General features: G+C 33.1%; 1 protein-coding gene across 7 annotated transcripts in view; it reads left to right on the top strand.

Moving 5' to 3' along the window:
* The window catches only part of SLC4A10 (solute carrier family 4 member 10), a 285,441-nt gene that overhangs the window by 142,270 nt on the left and 124,734 nt on the right, over positions 1–18,437 (top strand). For all 7 annotated transcript variants that reach the window (XM_072811530.1, XM_072811534.1, XM_072811529.1 and 4 more), the window contains exon 5: positions 6,910–7,070. In XM_072811530.1, the coding sequence (XP_072667631.1) occupies positions 6,910–7,070 (161 nt within the window). The remainder of the gene's footprint in view (positions 1–6,909; positions 7,071–18,437) is intronic.

The following is an 18,437-nucleotide window of genomic DNA, read 5'->3' as shown; positions in this document are numbered from 1 at the left end:
GGTAATCACTGTTCTTGTGTATCTTCTCATAAAAATTTTAATACGTAGATCTGCATGAATATATATGCTTTTAAAATTTATGCAATAGGAATGATATATAATGTTCATACCTCACTTTTTCATTTAATAATATATTTGGACCATTTTCCATATTTTCAGTACAGATTACTCAATCTTTTTAACGATCGCATTAAATTTAACAATATGGATAAACTTTATTTAGCTACTCTTGATAGGGATTTAGGTTATTTTATATTTTTGCTACAAACATTGCTGCAGTGATCTTTTACATATCTGTTTTGGTGTTATTTTGTACATAGTTAGGTAAGGTGAATTTCTAACAGTGGAACTTATGTACCAAGGAGAGCAGGCTTTTAAATTTTGATAGATACTGCGAAATCCCCTTTATAAAATGTTTTGGTAATTCATACATCTATAAACAGTGTACGAGAGTGCTTATTTTCCTCAAACCCTTGTGAGACTAAATCATCAAACTTACATTTCTTTGCTAATTTTATAGATGAAAAGTAAATCTTCTTGTTGTAATTTACATTCTTAAAAATATTAGTAAGATTGAACATCTTTTTATATGCTTTATTTTTTTTTCCTGTGAACTAACTGTTCATTCCCTTTACCTATTTTATGCCAAATCATTTTCTTTACGTTCCTTTTTTAATACTTTAAATTAGGGGTATGTTATTTTGTCTAAATTCCCCTTTTTAGTGAAAAAATCTTGTAGGTTAATCATTTTCTTTCTGAAGCTATTATAATATTTTGAATATAGAACCAAATTTGAAGTAGTTTTATATGACTTGGTAGATTTTAAGCTTAAGAACCATTTACCCTATTTTTTTCCAACTGCATCAAAGACTAAGTGCTTTGCACTTTTTCAAGTATGAATAGTCATCTTTTTTCTTTGATGGCAGAAAACCAATGTATGATAATTTTCTCCACCAATTAGCATTGTAACTTTGCTCTCTCATGATTAAAGAGTTGTCGACAAGGAATTTAAAGTGCATACCTACTTTTTTTTTATAAATTTATTTTTTATTGGTGTTCAATTTGCCAACATATAGAATAACACCCAGTGCTCATCCTATCAAGTGCCCCCCTCAGTGCCCGTCACCCAGTCACCCCCACCCCCCGTCCACCTCCCCTTCTACCACCCCTAGTTAGGAGTCTCTCATGTTCTGTCTCCCTTTCTGACATTTCCCACTCATTTTTCTCCTTTCCCCTTTATTCCCTTCCACTATTTTTTATATTCCCCAAATGAATGAGACCATATAATGTTTGCCCTTCTCCGATTGACTTATTTCACTCAGCATAATACCCTCCGGTTCCATCCACGTCAAAGCAAATGGTGGGTATTTGTCATTTCTAATGGCTGAGTAATATTCCATTGTATACATAGACCACAGCTTCTTTATCCATTCATCTTTTGATGGACACAGTTTGGCTATTGTGGACATTGCTGCTATAAACATCGGGGTGCAAGTGTCCTGGCGTTTCACTGCATCTGTATCTTTGGGGTAAATCCCAGCAGTAAAAGTGCATACCTCCTTGTTTAAGGCTGGAAGCATCTATCTTCAACTAGGTGGAAGAAATACTAGATATTCCTGGGTGGCAGGAAGAAGAGGGATCTTTGAGGTATGATGACTATGAAGGTCTGATTAGTTTGAGTCTCTTTATTGCTGCAAAGTACTTTTTTGTAAGCATTTCTTATGTATTCCTTTCTTTGCTGTCACCCTACATGATAGAGCTGAGAAGTAAGATTGGGATGTGTGTTCTGTCAGGAGTAATTCACCTATTCGTAAAATGGTTGGTGATCTGTTCCTTTTAAGCAGTAACTTTCTTGTGACTTGCTCACTCTCATGAAGCTCTATGATGGCAGGACAAGACTAGAATCTAGCCGCTTCACTTTATCATAGATGAGCAGGTAGAATTTTTCATGCTCTCCTGGATTAACCTAAACAACATGTTTATCTTAAACCATCAAAATGTATTGTTATTCATTTATAAAGAAGAGTTGATCCAGTTAATTATTAGTGTTCTCTGTTATTAAATAGGACCTGTGTTCTTAGCCATGCTTCTGGAACCTTATGCATGGTACAGCTATTTGAGGTTCAAGGAGACATCTGATGAGCAATCAAAATAGTAACAGACATTGAAGAGGAGGATAGATGAATTTTGGCTCAGACACAATACATCAGGGAAGAACAGAGTGTATTTATTGAGGATTTAGAAATGTAGTGAGTTTTAAAGTGGCAGAAGTAATTTTGTTCTGGTTGCCCTAGTTCATCTGAAAAGATTAATTTTAGTTAATTTAGGACTCCATCTGATTTTCCAAATGAAATTTAATTCTAATAAATCATTAGCATAGCTATTTGAAGCACTTATTTATTTTGATTAATATTCTAGGGGGATTAATAATTTTCTACCCTAATAGTAGCAATAAAAAGAATATTTTATCAGCACATTGCACCTGTCACATATCACATCTTGAATAATTCATGTCCACTGTTGTTGCCAAGTAAAACTTGAGCAAAGTTTTAGATTTTGAAGCTAAATTTTTGAATCATAATTATTTAATAAATGTTTGTGAAAACCAGCTGTTCACTTTTAAAAACCCCAAAAGAAGCCATATGACAAGGGCTAATGAAATCAACACAATTACAATGTCCTGCTTATAAATAACATATAATGTTATTAATAGAAAATCATGCAAAGATACCACAGCTGTGCAATTATGAAGACAACATGTTTGACTCACTGTAGTTGCCCTTTAAAAGTGCTTCCCACAAATGAGCTCAAAAGAGGCAAAACAGGGAGTAGCAGTTAGCCTCTAATACATACATGGTAGTATCAAAAAGGATTATTGCATCAAAACAGTTTTATTGATGCTGTGAAGGCATTTGATATTCAAAATTAGTAAAGGTTTAAGTCATCAAGATTTTTCCATGAGATGTGAGATGTGAAGATAATATGGATTAAGGACAGCTAGGGGCACCTGAGTGGCTCAGTGGGTTGAGCCTCTGACTTTGGCTCAGGTCATGATCTCAGGGATGGAGCCCCGAGTCAGGCTCCCCTCTCAGTGAGGAGTCTGCTTGTCCCTCTGCCTCTCCCACTGTTTGTGCTCTCTCTCTCTCTAATAAATAAATAAAATCTTTAAAAAATCTCTTTAAAAATAGTTAATAGTTTTAGGTTTGGATATATTTCACTTCCCCTTTCCCTTTAAAATAGGCACTTTATGATTTCATATGTTATTGTCTCCACCCTAATCATGTCCCTCCTCCACCATCTGTAGCCTCAACTCTACCCAAATGAGGATGTTTTCTCTTAAGAATCCATAACTTCTCCCAAGGGTATAATTTTGGATGGTATTTTACTTTCTATTTGGGTAGAATCAGAATAAAAATTCCTAGAAAAACTTAAAGGGATTGGTGGGAATCGAAAAAACAGGAGTTAATTTCTAAGGAGAACATCTATTTCTAATTTATAGAAGAATTTTATTTTGTAGATTTTTAATATGAGTAATGCAGAAGAGATTATCATCTCTTAATCCTCAAAGAATTCATGAAACACCTATTTTATGTTGTTGCTGTTCAGTAGAAGGAGATTCTAATGTGTTAATCATGGATGAAAACAGATCCAGATACACGTTAGCAAAATCAGACAATCTCAGAGTTTAACTCTGCTCCTCCCCCAGAGAAAAATGTCATACAATTGGCCTACAGTTTTGATTCTTCTCATTGGTCATTACTTCTCATTCATACCTGTGAGACTGTTGTTTGCTGTAGTTTGCCGTTCAAATAAATGTCAACTGAGTTTATTTGAAAGCTGGAATAAATTGCAGCAGTTTAGGTCATTAACCGCAACCAGGCATTTTGCAACTGTCTATCCAGTGACTACAAATCTTTTTTTTTTTTTTTTTTAATTTTTTTTTTTGACTACAAATCTTTAAACAGGATTTGGTGTGTTCCCAGACCTCTTAATTTCTATCTTTGAAATATGAAATGTAATAAAGAAGCAGAAAAGAGAGATACACTTTTGTATTTGTGTATGTGTGTAGAGAGAGAATACATGTATAGGATATATATGATTTTTTATATAGTCTTTTAAAAATAATTAAACAGCTCTTAAAGCTTTTGGCATCATTCTGAAGTTGGCCTGAAGCACCGAATCTTGAAATGTTTAGAAACTTGATATTTGTAACTTGTGAGTTTCTTTTTATGGAAAGTATCTTATGCTTTTTCCTATAATATTCATAAAATCTATGGCTAAATCAAACTAGCATCCATATATTTGATTATCTTAACTACCAAACTGGAATTCCCAGAGACTCCATTCTTCTTTTCTAAAGGACCAAGCCTCCAACATGGAGGAAATTATGCTAAAGGAAGGAAGATACCTTTTAGATTTGTCTTTAAAATTTCTTTTCAGAGAGACACATAGATCAATGGAGCAGAATAGAGAACTGAGAAAGACCAACCCATGTATGGCTACCTGATTTTTGACAAAGGGAAAGCTGTTTCATGAAAAAGAATTGTCTTTTCATCAGTAGTTCTGGAACAACTATAGATCTATAGGCAAAAAAAAATTCAATACCTCATAGTGTATATAAAATTAATTCAGAATAAATCATAAATCTAAATGTAAAACATAAAGCTATACAAATTTGAGAGAAAAATATAGGAGAAAGTCCTAGGACTTAGGACCTAGATGATGAATTTTTATTTTTTAAAAGACTTTATTTATTTATTCATGATAGACAGAGAGGGAGGGCAGAGATACAGGCAGAGAGAGAAGCAGGATCCATGTCAGGAGCCTGATGCAGGACTCGATCCCGGGACTCCAGGATCATGCCATGGGCCAAAGGCAGGTGCTAAACCACTGAGCCACCCAGGGATCCCCGATGATGAATTTTTAGATATGATATCAAAGCACAATCCATAAGAGAAAATATCCATAAATTGGACTTCACCAAAATTAAAACCTTTGTGCTGTGAAAGATCATGTTAGGAGGATAAGGACAAGCTATAGACAATGAGAAAATATTTGTAAACCATGTATTTGACAAAAATACTATATCTAAAATATGTAGTGAACTCCCAAATTTCAACAGTATGAAAACAAATCAAATAGGAAAAGGGGTAAAAACACAGTCTGGAAGTGACACTCATAATTTCTGCTCACAATTCATTGTCTAGAACTAGTCAATAGTCACATGGTCTCACTCAGTCAAAAAAAGGCAGGTAGTGATATCCTATTCTCTACCAGGTAGAAAGGGACAACTAGTTAATGAACAGTACTAATGATCACCACATGATTTATAAAGTATTATGGCCCTATCAAGGCCTGAAAATCATTAAGAAGCATTAATATAAAAAATTCCCAAATGTATTCACAAAAATATTCTATAAAATTGCCAGCATTGAAGAAATACGGTCAGTGATTTGGAGCTTAAATATAAATTTTTTCAGTCTTCAAGCATCTTATAAACTTATGATAGGTATAGGTATTCGCTGTCTGTCAACTCTTGGCAGGCACAGCTATTCTTCCCTATTGGTTTCCTTTTCATTTCCTGACAACTTCTGCTTACTTAACATGAGGATGTATACATAGCTTTCTTTATCTTTCTTGGAACTTTGTACATTAATCATTCTGACTAGCCCTTTTGGTTAGTTACTTTTGGCTGACCCACTGATTCCATAACAAGTTACTGTAACATATTTCTCCTTTGTTGGAGGTAGATCATTTGACTACATAAAACAATAATACAATATTTCATGGAGAATCTGAGTGATTTTGCATGAAGAGAGGAAGTTAGGGTAAAAATGACTAAGGAGAGAAGAAATGAGGAAAATGTTGGAGGGAAGAGGTGGAAAGGCAATTTAGGCTTTATATAGGGTACATTAAAAATGGTGGAATTAGGGGCTCCTGGGTGGCTCAGTCGGTTGGGTGTCCACCTTCAGCTCAGGTCATGATCTCAGAGTCTTGGGATTGTGCCCTGTGTCATCAGTCTCCCTTCTCAGCAGGAACCCTGCTTCTCCCTCTCCTCCCAGCTTGTGCTATCTCTGTCTCTATCTCTGTCTCTCTCTCAAATAAATAAATGAAATCTTTTTTAAAAATGGTAGAATTAAATTGGTCATCTATTAGATTAGATGCCTAAAAGAATAAGAGATTTAGTGCTTATGCCAGAGCAGTGGAATCATTGGTTTTTCTTTATTCCTTCCATTTATCTTACTTAAACAAATTCAGATATTATTACTCATTTCACTCCAAGAAGGCAGTCTTGACATCAAGCTTCTGTTCTCCATCTGGACAGGAAGGCTCCAGGATTGGAGGCTAGCCTCCTTCTCATAGGTTTCTGTAGTCCCTAGGAAATGACTGCAATAACTACATTTCATCCAAGTAGGCCTAATACATATTTTTCTACAGAATAGGCCCCAAAGTATCCTAGCTTTCCTAAAAATTGAATGGAAAAACTACCAAGAGACTCAAATATTCCATTTTAAGACTTCCCATTGAAGAAAAATGAGTATTCTTTCATTTTCTTTTGCATCTTTTTCCTTCTATGAAGTATAGTCTGTTAATTCTATAGCAAATTCATTGTGACCACTGAATAAACATTATATTAAAATTTTTTTCAGAGCTCAACAAACTAATAAAAATAACATTTGAGGATTTTTGTTTTGTTTTGTTTTCTATACAACCTTCCATGACAAAAAGAATGCTTGTTAAATGGAATTAAAATGAAATAAACCAAATGACTTCAACTAGTTTTTACTTCCAAACCCACAAAACCAAGAAGCATTGTGAATATCTTTGTTTCTACTTTTTATTTTTGGGACAAAGGATCTTTCATCTATAATATAATATTCAATGTGCTGATAATATTTATTTGTGTAGGTGGTTGAAGTTTGAAGAAGATGTGGAAGATGGAGGAGAAAGGTGGAGCAAGCCCTATGTGGCTACTCTTTCATTGCACAGCTTGTTTGAGCTGAGAAGTTGTATTCTGAATGGAACTGTGTTGCTGGACATGCATGCCAACACTTTAGAAGAAATTGCAGGTATATCTTTTTTTCCCTTAGTCTATTTCACTCTTATGGGTATAGCTGATTTTTGTTACTCCCCTTTCCTTATAATTCTATATTATGTGTACCTTTGGAAAGTTAATTCTTATGATCAGCATATAAGACCTTAAAAATAACTATTTTCTACCTACTTATTTAAGATAAAAGAAGTTGAATCTCAGAGAAATGTGGTCTAATTTGTCAGTGGCAGGTATAGAACAAGAACCTAGATAGCCTGATTCCCATTTAGGATATATTGTTTTTCACTATTGTGCGTAAGCTGTCACCATCAGAAAATAGAAGGAAAAAACCCATAAAGCTAGAAATGGATTTTTTCAATATTCAAATGATGAAATGATAAAAAAAAATCAGTAGATAGGGAAAATGTTAATTTAGAATAGAACAGAAAGGTATGGCCATTTATTTTAAACTGAACTAGAACTCATGAATTCCAGAGGATGCCAACTGATGCAGTTGGTATTACTTTATATTGAATATTATGACTAGGCCCTGGGATGAAAGATTTATATTAGAAGTCTATAATGTTTAAGTAACACAAGTAGTTATGTTTATGAAGTATCTCACTGTTACTCTAGAAACAGAGGAAAGAACTCCTGTATCTTTTTTTTTTTTTAAAGATTTTATTTATTTATTCATGAGAGATACAGAGAGAGGCAGAGACACAGGCAGAGGGAGAAGCAGGCTCCGTGCAGGGAGCCCGATGTGGGACTTGATCCTGGTTCCCCAGTCACGCCCTGAGCCGAAGGCAGATGCTTAACCGCTGAGCCACCCAGGCATCCCACTCCTGTATCTTTTGATCTGAAAGAAAAACATTTAGTATAAACAAAATAATACAAAAAGAGTTTTAAGAGAGTATAAATGAAATGGTTAATGGAGATTTTAAAAATAAAGCAGAGACTCAGGCAGTTTTAAAAAATTTCTAGTTTGGAAAAGATTAATGAAAGCAATTCCATGTAGAATTTATTTTTATTTATTTTATTTTATTTTTTTGAATTTATTTTTAAAGTACAAAAACTTAAGGGAGACTTTAATGTCTTTTTTTTAATGTCTAAATTATATTATAGAAATGGAAAAAACCCAAAGCTCTGTGAATGTTTTTCTATTCCATAAGTAAGATAATATTATATTTAAAATTGTTTGCATAATTTAATCTTCTGAATAGCCTCATAAAGTAAGTGTCATTCTCATTTTTTCAATAAAAATATAGAAATCCTGAGACTTTTAGGGCCCTTGTTCCGTCTAAGGTCTCTGACTATAAGCTGTGTGTTCCTTATGTTACATTACAACCACTGTCTGAAGAAAGAGAATGGCTTGAAGTGTATGTTGCCCAAATTTTAATGATAATTTATTTACTTAAAAATTATTTATTTCATCATTGGAGCTGATAGGCATGCATACATTGCAATATGTGTGAAAAGAGAAGTAAGTGTGCAAAGATATCTTGGCCTAAAATATTAAGTAAAAACAAAATCAAAACAAAAAATAGGTGAGATAGGCCTTCTTTCCCTGAGCTTCATACTACATCTGTAAAGAGCTTTCCTTTCAAAATACATTAACTAGAAAAAAATAAAATAGAATATATAACTAGAGCCAAAAAGACTATATGAAGTTAAATACATATACTTTTCAGAAAAACACAGGATACAGTAATGGATCGCATTAAATCAAGACTTAAAGAAAATGGTTAACATGAGTTAGCAAACTTTTTGTGAATGCCGGAATGGTAGTTCCCCAACCTAATTTATTAGCTTTACATTATAGGGTCTGGATGATAGCCCGTAAACATTTTTATGTTTTAATTACGTACCAAATGGCTGGGCTTTTCATGGTACTTTGCAGTTTGGGAAGTTCTTTTTTTTTAATTCTACGCTATCTTTTGGATACTCAAAACAAAATTGGGCTTAGTATTATGACCGTTTATCCTTACTTCATAAATGAAGAAAGTAAGATTCAGAAATTTTAAGGTCTTGCCCTCAATAGAGTTCATTTCTGCTGTTTATGTCAGTGAAGGCATTACCTTTAAAAATGGGTTAATCCAAATAACTTCTGGATTGGCTATATCTAATGAGACTGTCAAGTTCCTCCACCTGGCAAAATTAACCTCAGAAAGTACCCTTCATAGTTTTACCAGGTTTTAAATTTCTTAAAGCATGTAGTTTCTAATGCTTTCTTCAGAAATTTATTTCTACCAGGAAATCCCCCATGAATTTGACAGAAACTGTTCATCTCATCACTTTAGTTCGGTTTTATTGTCTAAGTTTATGTTTCCTTTCCCTCCTGCTGCCCCCTTTCCCGAGCTCTGTAGGATATGGGAGGGTTGTTAGTTGTGTTAATTCTTGCTCCTGAAGGCGAATTACATTTTCTGAGTATATCCTTACAAAGGAAAGTAGTTCAATGGAAGTCTTGATACCCCAAATAGCTTTTATTCTTTCTGCTCGTCTAATTAGTCTGTATCTTTATGTCTCCAAAGTAGCTCAACTTGACTGTCCCATTTTCAGTGTAGAGCAGTCTGTAAAATGCCATTCAGATGTCAGTAGTTTAGAGTTAATACCACATTAAAAATATGATTAAAATACTTGTTGATCCTTGTTACCTTAAATTTCTTTTCACTCATTAATGAGAAGAGAGTCTCTCTTTGAGTAATTGTAATTTGCCTTATGTAATTCATAGATATTTATTTCTGCCCTCAATAAAATCTTAAGATATTTTTCTTCCTATAGTTTATAATTATTTTCTTACTGTTTACTCATTGCTATCTTTACTTTGTGACAATTGAGCTGTATTATTAAGTGTGTAGTAAGTATACTTTACATTTTTAAGACTTCTAATTTTGTAAGGTATTTTCACATTCATTATATTTTATTATCACAGTAACCTTATGAGATAGGAGGATACACTCCACCTGTTTTATAAACAGATAAAAAGAAGTGATGTAGCATAGGTGATACAGCAATAGGAATAATTTCTCTTATTAACCTTTAATCATAAGTTTTGTTTTATTCTATTTCATGATAATTTGTGACAATAGTGATTAACAATAAGACCTGGAACTCTTTACCTCTTATTTATCATGTTTTTCTATATGTTAGGCAGTTACTAACATATTAGTCACTAGTTTCAATTTTCCAAAAGCTAGATATAATATCTATCTTTAAGGGCTCTAAACTCTTAAACTTTGTGAATGCACAGGCTCTGTAGCATTAATATTTTCTAGACATTTTCTAATAGAGAAATATGATCCAGATATTGTTTTAGAATAATCAAGGATTTTTATATCAATCTTCTGATATGTTTTTAATAGTCTTAGATAATTCTTTAAAGAGATTTTTGTAGACTTAGCAGGAGAAAATCCCATTTGTATCTGGCAGGTCTGTCAAGAATGTCTGGTATAATTAAAGTAGGATTTTCTTTTGACAAAGTTAATTTAAAACTGTCTATTTTCCAGTGTTTCAGGGAACTTAGAATAAATTTAAACTTCCTCCTTCAAAATATTATTTAACCTTTTCAAATCCGAAATTCTCCAGATATATTTTCTTACTGTGATTTATTCTGATGGAGATTAATTGCATTTAAAATGCTTCTTAATTATGTTTATATAAATTACAGGCAATTTTATGGTCTTTGTCAATGTCTTTGAAATTCAGCACTGTAAAGATTAGTAATGGAATATTCTCTCTGCGCTGGTATACTTTAACCTAATTCTGTCAATGGGAGTAAGAAATGAAAACCAAACCAAAGTTAGGACTGTGGACAGATTTTCAATCATAGCTCTCAACTCATTACAACAACTCTTGTTGTTTAAAATATTCTATTGAAGGAAAAAGTAGAAGTTTGCTCCACTGAATATAATCTGCAGATTTGGGAGTACGGGAATAGTCACATATTTGTTAACTTCTCCATACTATTACCATCCTTGTTCTGGAAAGTAAGTATTCTTAGGGTAGTTTACAATTTTAGTATATACACTCCTGTGAGTGCTGTCAACCAAACTGTTGAATTTAGACCCTTCCTATTTCTCACTCCTCTCCCAACATCTTGTAGAGTTAAGGAAATGGGTTTTTTAAGACAAAGAATTCATATAATTATCTTTTAAGATAAGGCAGATATTTACATAGAATCTGTAAAATCTCATGATCTCTAGAGGTTTTCATTCAGTGGCCAAGATGGATTCATCATAAAAAAATAACTGATTAGAATGAAAAATAATTTTTTTTTCATTTTCTGAGGACTTTTTACACAAATGCTACTAGTGTTCTTAGAGCCTGCTTAGTGCTAGAAGAGTGTGACCTATTTATCCTTTTCCTTCTTGCTTCTCCTGATATCACCCAGATCCTGGCATTGTGCTTTGGCAGCTAGACTGTATTATTTAGACATCATAGCCGTCTGAGATTGTAGGCCTTGATTTTGGGCCCAAAGCCATTATGGTTCATTATCCTTTCCTACTTTTCAAGGTTAATACTAATATATATTATAGTAGTGAAGAGAACAATGAAAGTGATTAGTGAATCAGACTCCCATTGGTACTTAAATCTCACCTCAGTTGATAAGTTACATTCTTAAGCAAGATGATTAATTTTTCTAGTTCATTAAGATATATTTGATGCAGTTATACCTCAGAGGAGTTTACTGTATATTTCTGTGTGGCTAACAAGCAGATGATCATTCTTTTTCTATTTACTTTCTCTTATGTAACTGTTTCAAATAAAGACCTTATTTCTGAATGACTGAAGCAGTGACTTATGGGTTTTTGTAGTGCGTAAGAAAGACTGTACTTTGGTAAGAACCAAAAATCATAACCATATACATGGGGTTTTATATGATTCATTTGATTTTGATTAAAATATTGAACTGTGGATACACATTATGGCTTACAGATGAAGCTGTGATCCCACTGTGCAGTGGCATCCTTCTGGTATTTAACTTTACAACTCCCATTATGAAGTATATGTGGCATATTTTATATACATTTTTCCCTCTTAATGTAAAGTCACATATGTTGGCAATTTATAATTTCATTTGTTTCAAATTAATTCAAAGATATTATAACTACTTATCTCCAAAGGAGTAAGATATAAATATTTTATACTATCAGCTATTTTCAGAGTTGAAAAGGACTTTAGAGATGATTATAATGAATAGTATGGCTGATTTCCAAAATTACATTCTACCTCTTTCCATTGTACACAGTAAAGTAATAGAGTAATAGGTCAGCAAATTATATCCCATATGCCAGTATGAACCACTGTCTGTTTTTGTCAGGCCTATGGGCTCAGAATGGTTATTACATTTTACAAAATTGAAAAATGATAAAAAGAATATTAATATTTTGCCACATGAAAATCATATGAAACTCAAACTTCAGAGTCTGTAAGAAAATTTTATTGAAACACAACCATACTCATTTATGCATATGTTCTTTATGTCTACTTTCGTGCTATAATGGCAGAGTTGAGTAGTGATTACAGAGACTGCATGGTTTACAAAGAAAAAGTTTGTCTACCTATGGCTTAGAGAACTGATTCCAGAGTGAAGGGCAGCTCTTGATCAGCCTAAGCCAGTCATGGGGTGTTATTTCCTTAACCAGGGATTGTCTCAGCATCAGAAGGGCTATGTCAGTTGGATTTAAAAGATTTTTTCCTGGGTAGAAGAAAAAGAACCTTCTTTTATGAGAAAGTCACAAAAAGTCAAAGAATATATGGATATCAACAAAAATATGTATTTCTTTGTTGCTATTGGCACTTGCCTTATGGCCATAAGGAAAATAAGCCTTAGGTTAAACTCACACTGAGAGGAGGGGGAGTCAGAGGAATAAAATTAAATCCAACCTAACTGGTTTTCTGTTATGTGAGCCAATGAAATTCATTGTTTTATAATTTGATTGGAGTTTCTGGTATTTTAAATTGAAGTATAATTGGAACACATATTAGTTTCAGGTGTACAACATAGTAATTTGACATTTAATACATTTTGATATCATCACCATATAAGTTTACTTGCCATCTGTCTCTATGTAAATGTAAAGTTATTACAATATTACCTATGTTCCTTGTGTTGTATATTACATTTCATGACTTACTTACTTTATAACTGGGGTTTTATATCTCTTGATGTCCTTCACCAATTCTGCCCTCCCCCAGTTTGCCTCTCTAGAAAACTGTCAGTCTGTTCTCTTTATCTGTGAACATAGATATAGAGTTTTGTCTTGTTTTTTTGTGTTTGTTTTGTTTTTTAGATTACACGTATAAATGAAATCTTATAGTATTTGTCTTTCACTATCTGATTTATTTTATCAACAAATATCCTCCAGATCCATCCATATTGTCACAAATAGCAAGACTTTACTCTTTTTTATAGCTGAACAATATTACATTATGATAAATAGATGGATAGATATATAACATTTCTTCTTTATCCATTCATCTGTCAATGGACACTTAGATTGCTTCTGTATTTTGGTTATTATAAATTATACTGCGATAAACATAAGACTGCATAAATCTTTCTGAGTTAGTGTTTTCATTTATTTATTTATTTTTAAAGATTTTATTTATTTATTCATGAGACACAGAGAGAGAGAGAGAGAAAGAGAGAGAGAGAGAGAGAGAGAGAGAGGCAAAGACACAGGCAGAGGGAGAAGCAGGCTCCATGCAGGGAGCCTGATGTGGGACTTGATCCTGGGTCTCCAGGATCATGGCCTCGGCCAAAGGCGGCGCTAAACTGCTCAGCCACCCTGGCTGCCCAGGGCCATTGTTTTTTTTTATAGGGATCACATGGAATCTGTATATTGCTTTGGGTAAAATGGAAATTTTAACAACATTAGTTCTTTCAATCCATGAGCATGGTATATATTCCCATTTATATGTGTCTTACATTTTTTTCATCAATGTTGTATTTGTCTTGTACCTTCTTGGTTAAATTTATTCCTAGGTATTATACTCTTTTGAATGCAATTGTGAATGGGATTTTTTTCTTAATTTCTTTTTCTGATAGTTCATTATATGTTTATAGAAATGCAATGGATTTCTGTGTATTAATTTTGTATCTGCAACTTCATTGAATTCATTTATTAGTTATAGTTTTTGTTGGCTTTATTTATTTATTTATTTATTTATTGAATGTTTTTGTTGGTTTCTTTAGGATTTTCTACATATAGTATCATGTCATTCACAAATAACGAGTTTTCCTTTTTACTTCTTTTTCTTGCTTAATTGCAAGAACTTTCAATAGTATGTTAACTAAGAGTGGTGAGAATGAACATCTTTTCCTGTTCCTGATCTTGGAGTATAATGTTAGCTGTGGGTCTGTCATATACAGTCTTTATTATGTTGAGGTACATTTTCCTGTACCTACTTTGTTGAGAGTTTTTATCATAAATGGGTGTTGTATTTTGTCAAATACTTTTTCTGCATCTATTGAGGTGATCAAATGATTTTTATCTTTCCTTTTGTTAGTGTATATCACATTGATTGATTTGCAAATGTTCAACCATTCTTACATTCCTGGAATAAATAGCACTTGATCTTGCTGTATGATTCTTTTAACATATTGTTGAAGTTTGCTAATATCTTGTTGAGGATTTTTGCATCTATGCTCATCATGGATATTGGCTTGTATTTTCTTTCTTTTTTTCTTGTATCTTGTCTGGCTTGATATCAGCTTAATGTCAGCCTTATAAAATTAGTTTGGAAGTATTCCCTTCTTTCAATTGTTTGAACAGTTTAGAAAGTATAGGTATCAAATCTTTGAATGTTTGGTAAAATTCATCAGTGAAGTCATTTGGTCCTGGACTTTTATTCATTGGAAGCTTTCTTTTTAATACTGATCCAATCTCCTTACTAGTAATCAATATATTCAGATTATCTATTTCTTCACAATTCAGTCTTGAAAGATTGTGGGTTTCTAATAATTTATCCAGTTGTTCTAGATTGTTCAATTTTTTGACATATATTCATAGTAGTATCTTATGATCTTTTGTATTTCTGTGGTATCAGTTATAATTTCTCTTTTACTTCTGATTTTATTTATTTGGGTCCTCTTTTTTTGGACATGTTTGGCTAAATGTTTGGTATTTTTGTTTATCTTTTTAAAGAATCAGTTTTTAGTTTCATTGATCTTCTTAATTGTTTTTTTTGTCTCTATTTCATTTATTTCTGCTCTGATTTTAATAATTTCCTTCCTCCTACTAACTTGAGCTTCATTTGTTCTTTTAAGGTGTAGAGTTAGATTGTTTATTTGATATTTTTCTTGTCTCTTGAGGTAGACCTGTATCACTATGAACCCCTCTCAGAAATGCCTTTGCTACATTCTATAGATTTTGAAATGTGTTTTCATTTTCATTTATCTCAAGGTATTTTTAATTTCCTCTTTGATTTCTTTGTGGTTATTTAGTAGCATGTTGTTTAGTCTCCATGTATTTGTATTTTTTCAAATATTCTACTTATAAATGATTTCTAATTTCATACTATTATGATCTGAAAAGATACTGGATAAAATTCAGTCTTCTTAAATTTATTGAGACTCGTTTGGTGGCCTAACACGATTTATCTTGGAGAATGTTTCATGTGTACTTGAAAAGAATGTGTATTATGTTGGTTTTGGATGGAATAATCTGTATTTATTAAATCCAGTTGGTCTAATATGTTGTTTAAGGCCAATGCTTCCTTACTTGGTTTTTTTTTTCTGAATGATCTATTCATTGATGCAAATGGGAAATTAAAGTCTCCTCCTATTATCTTGTTGCTATCAATTTCTTCCTTTATGTCTGTAAATATTTATTTTATATGTTTAAGTACTCCTATATCGGGTGCATAAATATTTATTAATGTTATATCCTCTTGTTGGATTCACCCTTTATCATTATATAATGCCTTTTGTCTTTTGTTATGGTCTTTGTCTTAAAGTCTATTTTGTCTGATTTAAGTGTTGCTAAATCATTAGCTATTTGATTTATGCTATTTTCATTAGCTATAGAATAAGTTTTTTCCATCTCTCCAGTTTTAGTCTGTGTGAGTCTCTAGATCTGAATTGAGCCTCCTCTTGGTAGCTTCTAGATGGATCTTGTTTTTTATCCATTCAGCCAACCTATGTTTTTTAATTGGGGAATTTAGTTCATTTACATTTATTTATTTTTAAGATTTTATTTATTCATTCATGAGACACACACACACACACACACACACAGAGAGAGAGAGAAAGAGAGAGGCAGAGACACAGGCAGAGGGAGAAGCAGGCTTCATTCAGGGAGCCTGACGAGGGACTTGATCCTGGGTTTCCAGGATCACACCCTGGGCTGAAGGCGGCGCTAAACCGCTGAGCCACCCGGGCTGCCCAGTTCATTTATATTTAAAGTAATTATTAATATATATGTACTTATTGCCATTACATTAATTGTTTTCTGTTTGTTTTTGTAATTATTCTGTTTCTTTTTTCTTCTCTTGCTCTTTTCCTTTGTGATTTGATAGCTTTCTTTAGTTTTATGTTTAGATTCCTTTCTCATTATTTTTTGTGTATCTAGTATAGGTTTTTGGTTTGTGGTCAGTGTGAGATTCATATATGATATCATATATTGTTATTATCAGATATCAGTCTATTTTAAGTTGATAGTCACTTGAGTTTGGCTGTACCCTATTTATGCTCCCCAACCTGTTTTATCTTTTTTGAGATCATATTTTGCATCTTTTTTTTGTGTATTCCTAATCTAACTATTGTAGATATAGTTGATTTTAACACTTTTGTTTTTTAACTTTCATACTAGCTTTATAAGTAGTTTTATATATTATTTTATTTTATATATTATTTCTGGTTATGGCCTTTACTCTTTAGCTTAAAGAAGTCCCTTTAACAGTGATTTTAATGTCAGTTTAGTGGTGATAAATTCCCTTAGCTTTTGCTTGTCTGAGAAACTTTGTTTTTTTCAATTCTGAATTATAGCCTTGACAGATAGAACATTCTTGGTTGGAAGTTTTCTTTTTGCATTTTGAATGTATCATGACACTATCTTCTGGCCTGTAAAGTTTCTGCTGAAAAATCAATAGATAGTCTTATGGAATTTCCCTTGAATATAACTTTTTCTCTTACTGTTTTAGGACTCTCTCTTTATTTTTAGCTTTTGACATTTTAATTATAATGCATCTTGGTGTGGATCATTTGAGGTTACTCTTATTTGGGACTCCTGAACTTAGGTGTTTATTACCTCTCCTAGGTTAGGGAAATTTTTAGTTATCGTCTGTTCAAATAAGTTTTTTGTCCCTTTTTTCTCTCTTCTCTCCTGGGATTCCTATAATTTGAATGTTAGTATGTTTGATGTCGTCTCACAGGTCCCTTAAGCTACAATCATCTTTTAAAATTTCCTTTTTTTTTTTTTTTTCTGTTTTGTTTCAGTGGTTTCCACTATCCTGTCTTCTAGGTCACGGATCTATTTTTTTTTTATTCTCTCTACTGTATTTTTTGGTTCATATATTATATTGTTTAGCTCTGTGAGCTCAATTTGGTACTTTCTTGTATTTTCTATCTCTTTGTTGAAGTTCCAGGTATGTTCACTTATTCTTCTTCTGATTTTGGTGACTATCTTTATGGCCATTAATTCAAACTCTTTATTCAGTAAATTACTTATCTCTGTTTCATTAAGATTTTTTTTCTGAGGTTTTATCTTGTTGCTTTATGGAACATGTTCCTCTGTTTCCTCATTTTGCTTGGTTTTCTGTGTTTGTTTCTGGTATTATGTGAAGCAGTTATCTCTAGTGGTCTTGAAGAAGTGGCTCTGTATAGGAGTTGAACCTTATCATTTAACCTTACCCTAGTTCTTGGTTGACTCTCGAGCTGTCCGTTGGATTGTTTTAGAACTTTGTGGTTCAGAAATTCAATCCCCCTGGCCACCTGAGCCTGCCACTCAAGGGATATCCCTCATGTAGGCTGGGTGTGCACCTTGGCTCTGGTGGTGCTTCATGAGCAGCTGGGGGAGATGGGGGAGGTAGAGCCATTTACCTCTGCTGTTAGGTGGTTAGAGTGAGGGTACAAAAAAGGCACCTACCAGTGTTGGCGCCAGGAATGTAGAGGGAGCCAATAACAGCAGCATCTGCCAGCATATCCCTGGAGAGAGTCCCAACAGACTTCTGCCTCTCTGGTAGCTTTAAGTTTAGCAAGTAAATCTCCTTCACCTGTAATTTAGGTTCTTTTCAAAGTGTTGTTTTTTGTGCTGTGTCCCAAGGAGTGTTGTTCTGCACGTAAGCCATTTAAGAACAGAATCTTCATTCTCTACCACCCTGTGTTTCCCCTGAACAAAATCTACCATTGGTTTTCAAAGCTGGACATTTTGGAGCTTGTGTCTCTCATGCAGGACCTGAA

Source organism: Canis lupus, chromosome 34, assembly GCF_048164855.1.
Source record: "Canis lupus baileyi chromosome 34, mCanLup2.hap1, whole genome shotgun sequence".
Lineage (NCBI taxonomy): Eukaryota > Metazoa > Chordata > Mammalia > Carnivora > Canidae > Canis > Canis lupus.
This window is presented reverse-complemented; position numbering and strand designations above follow the sequence as displayed.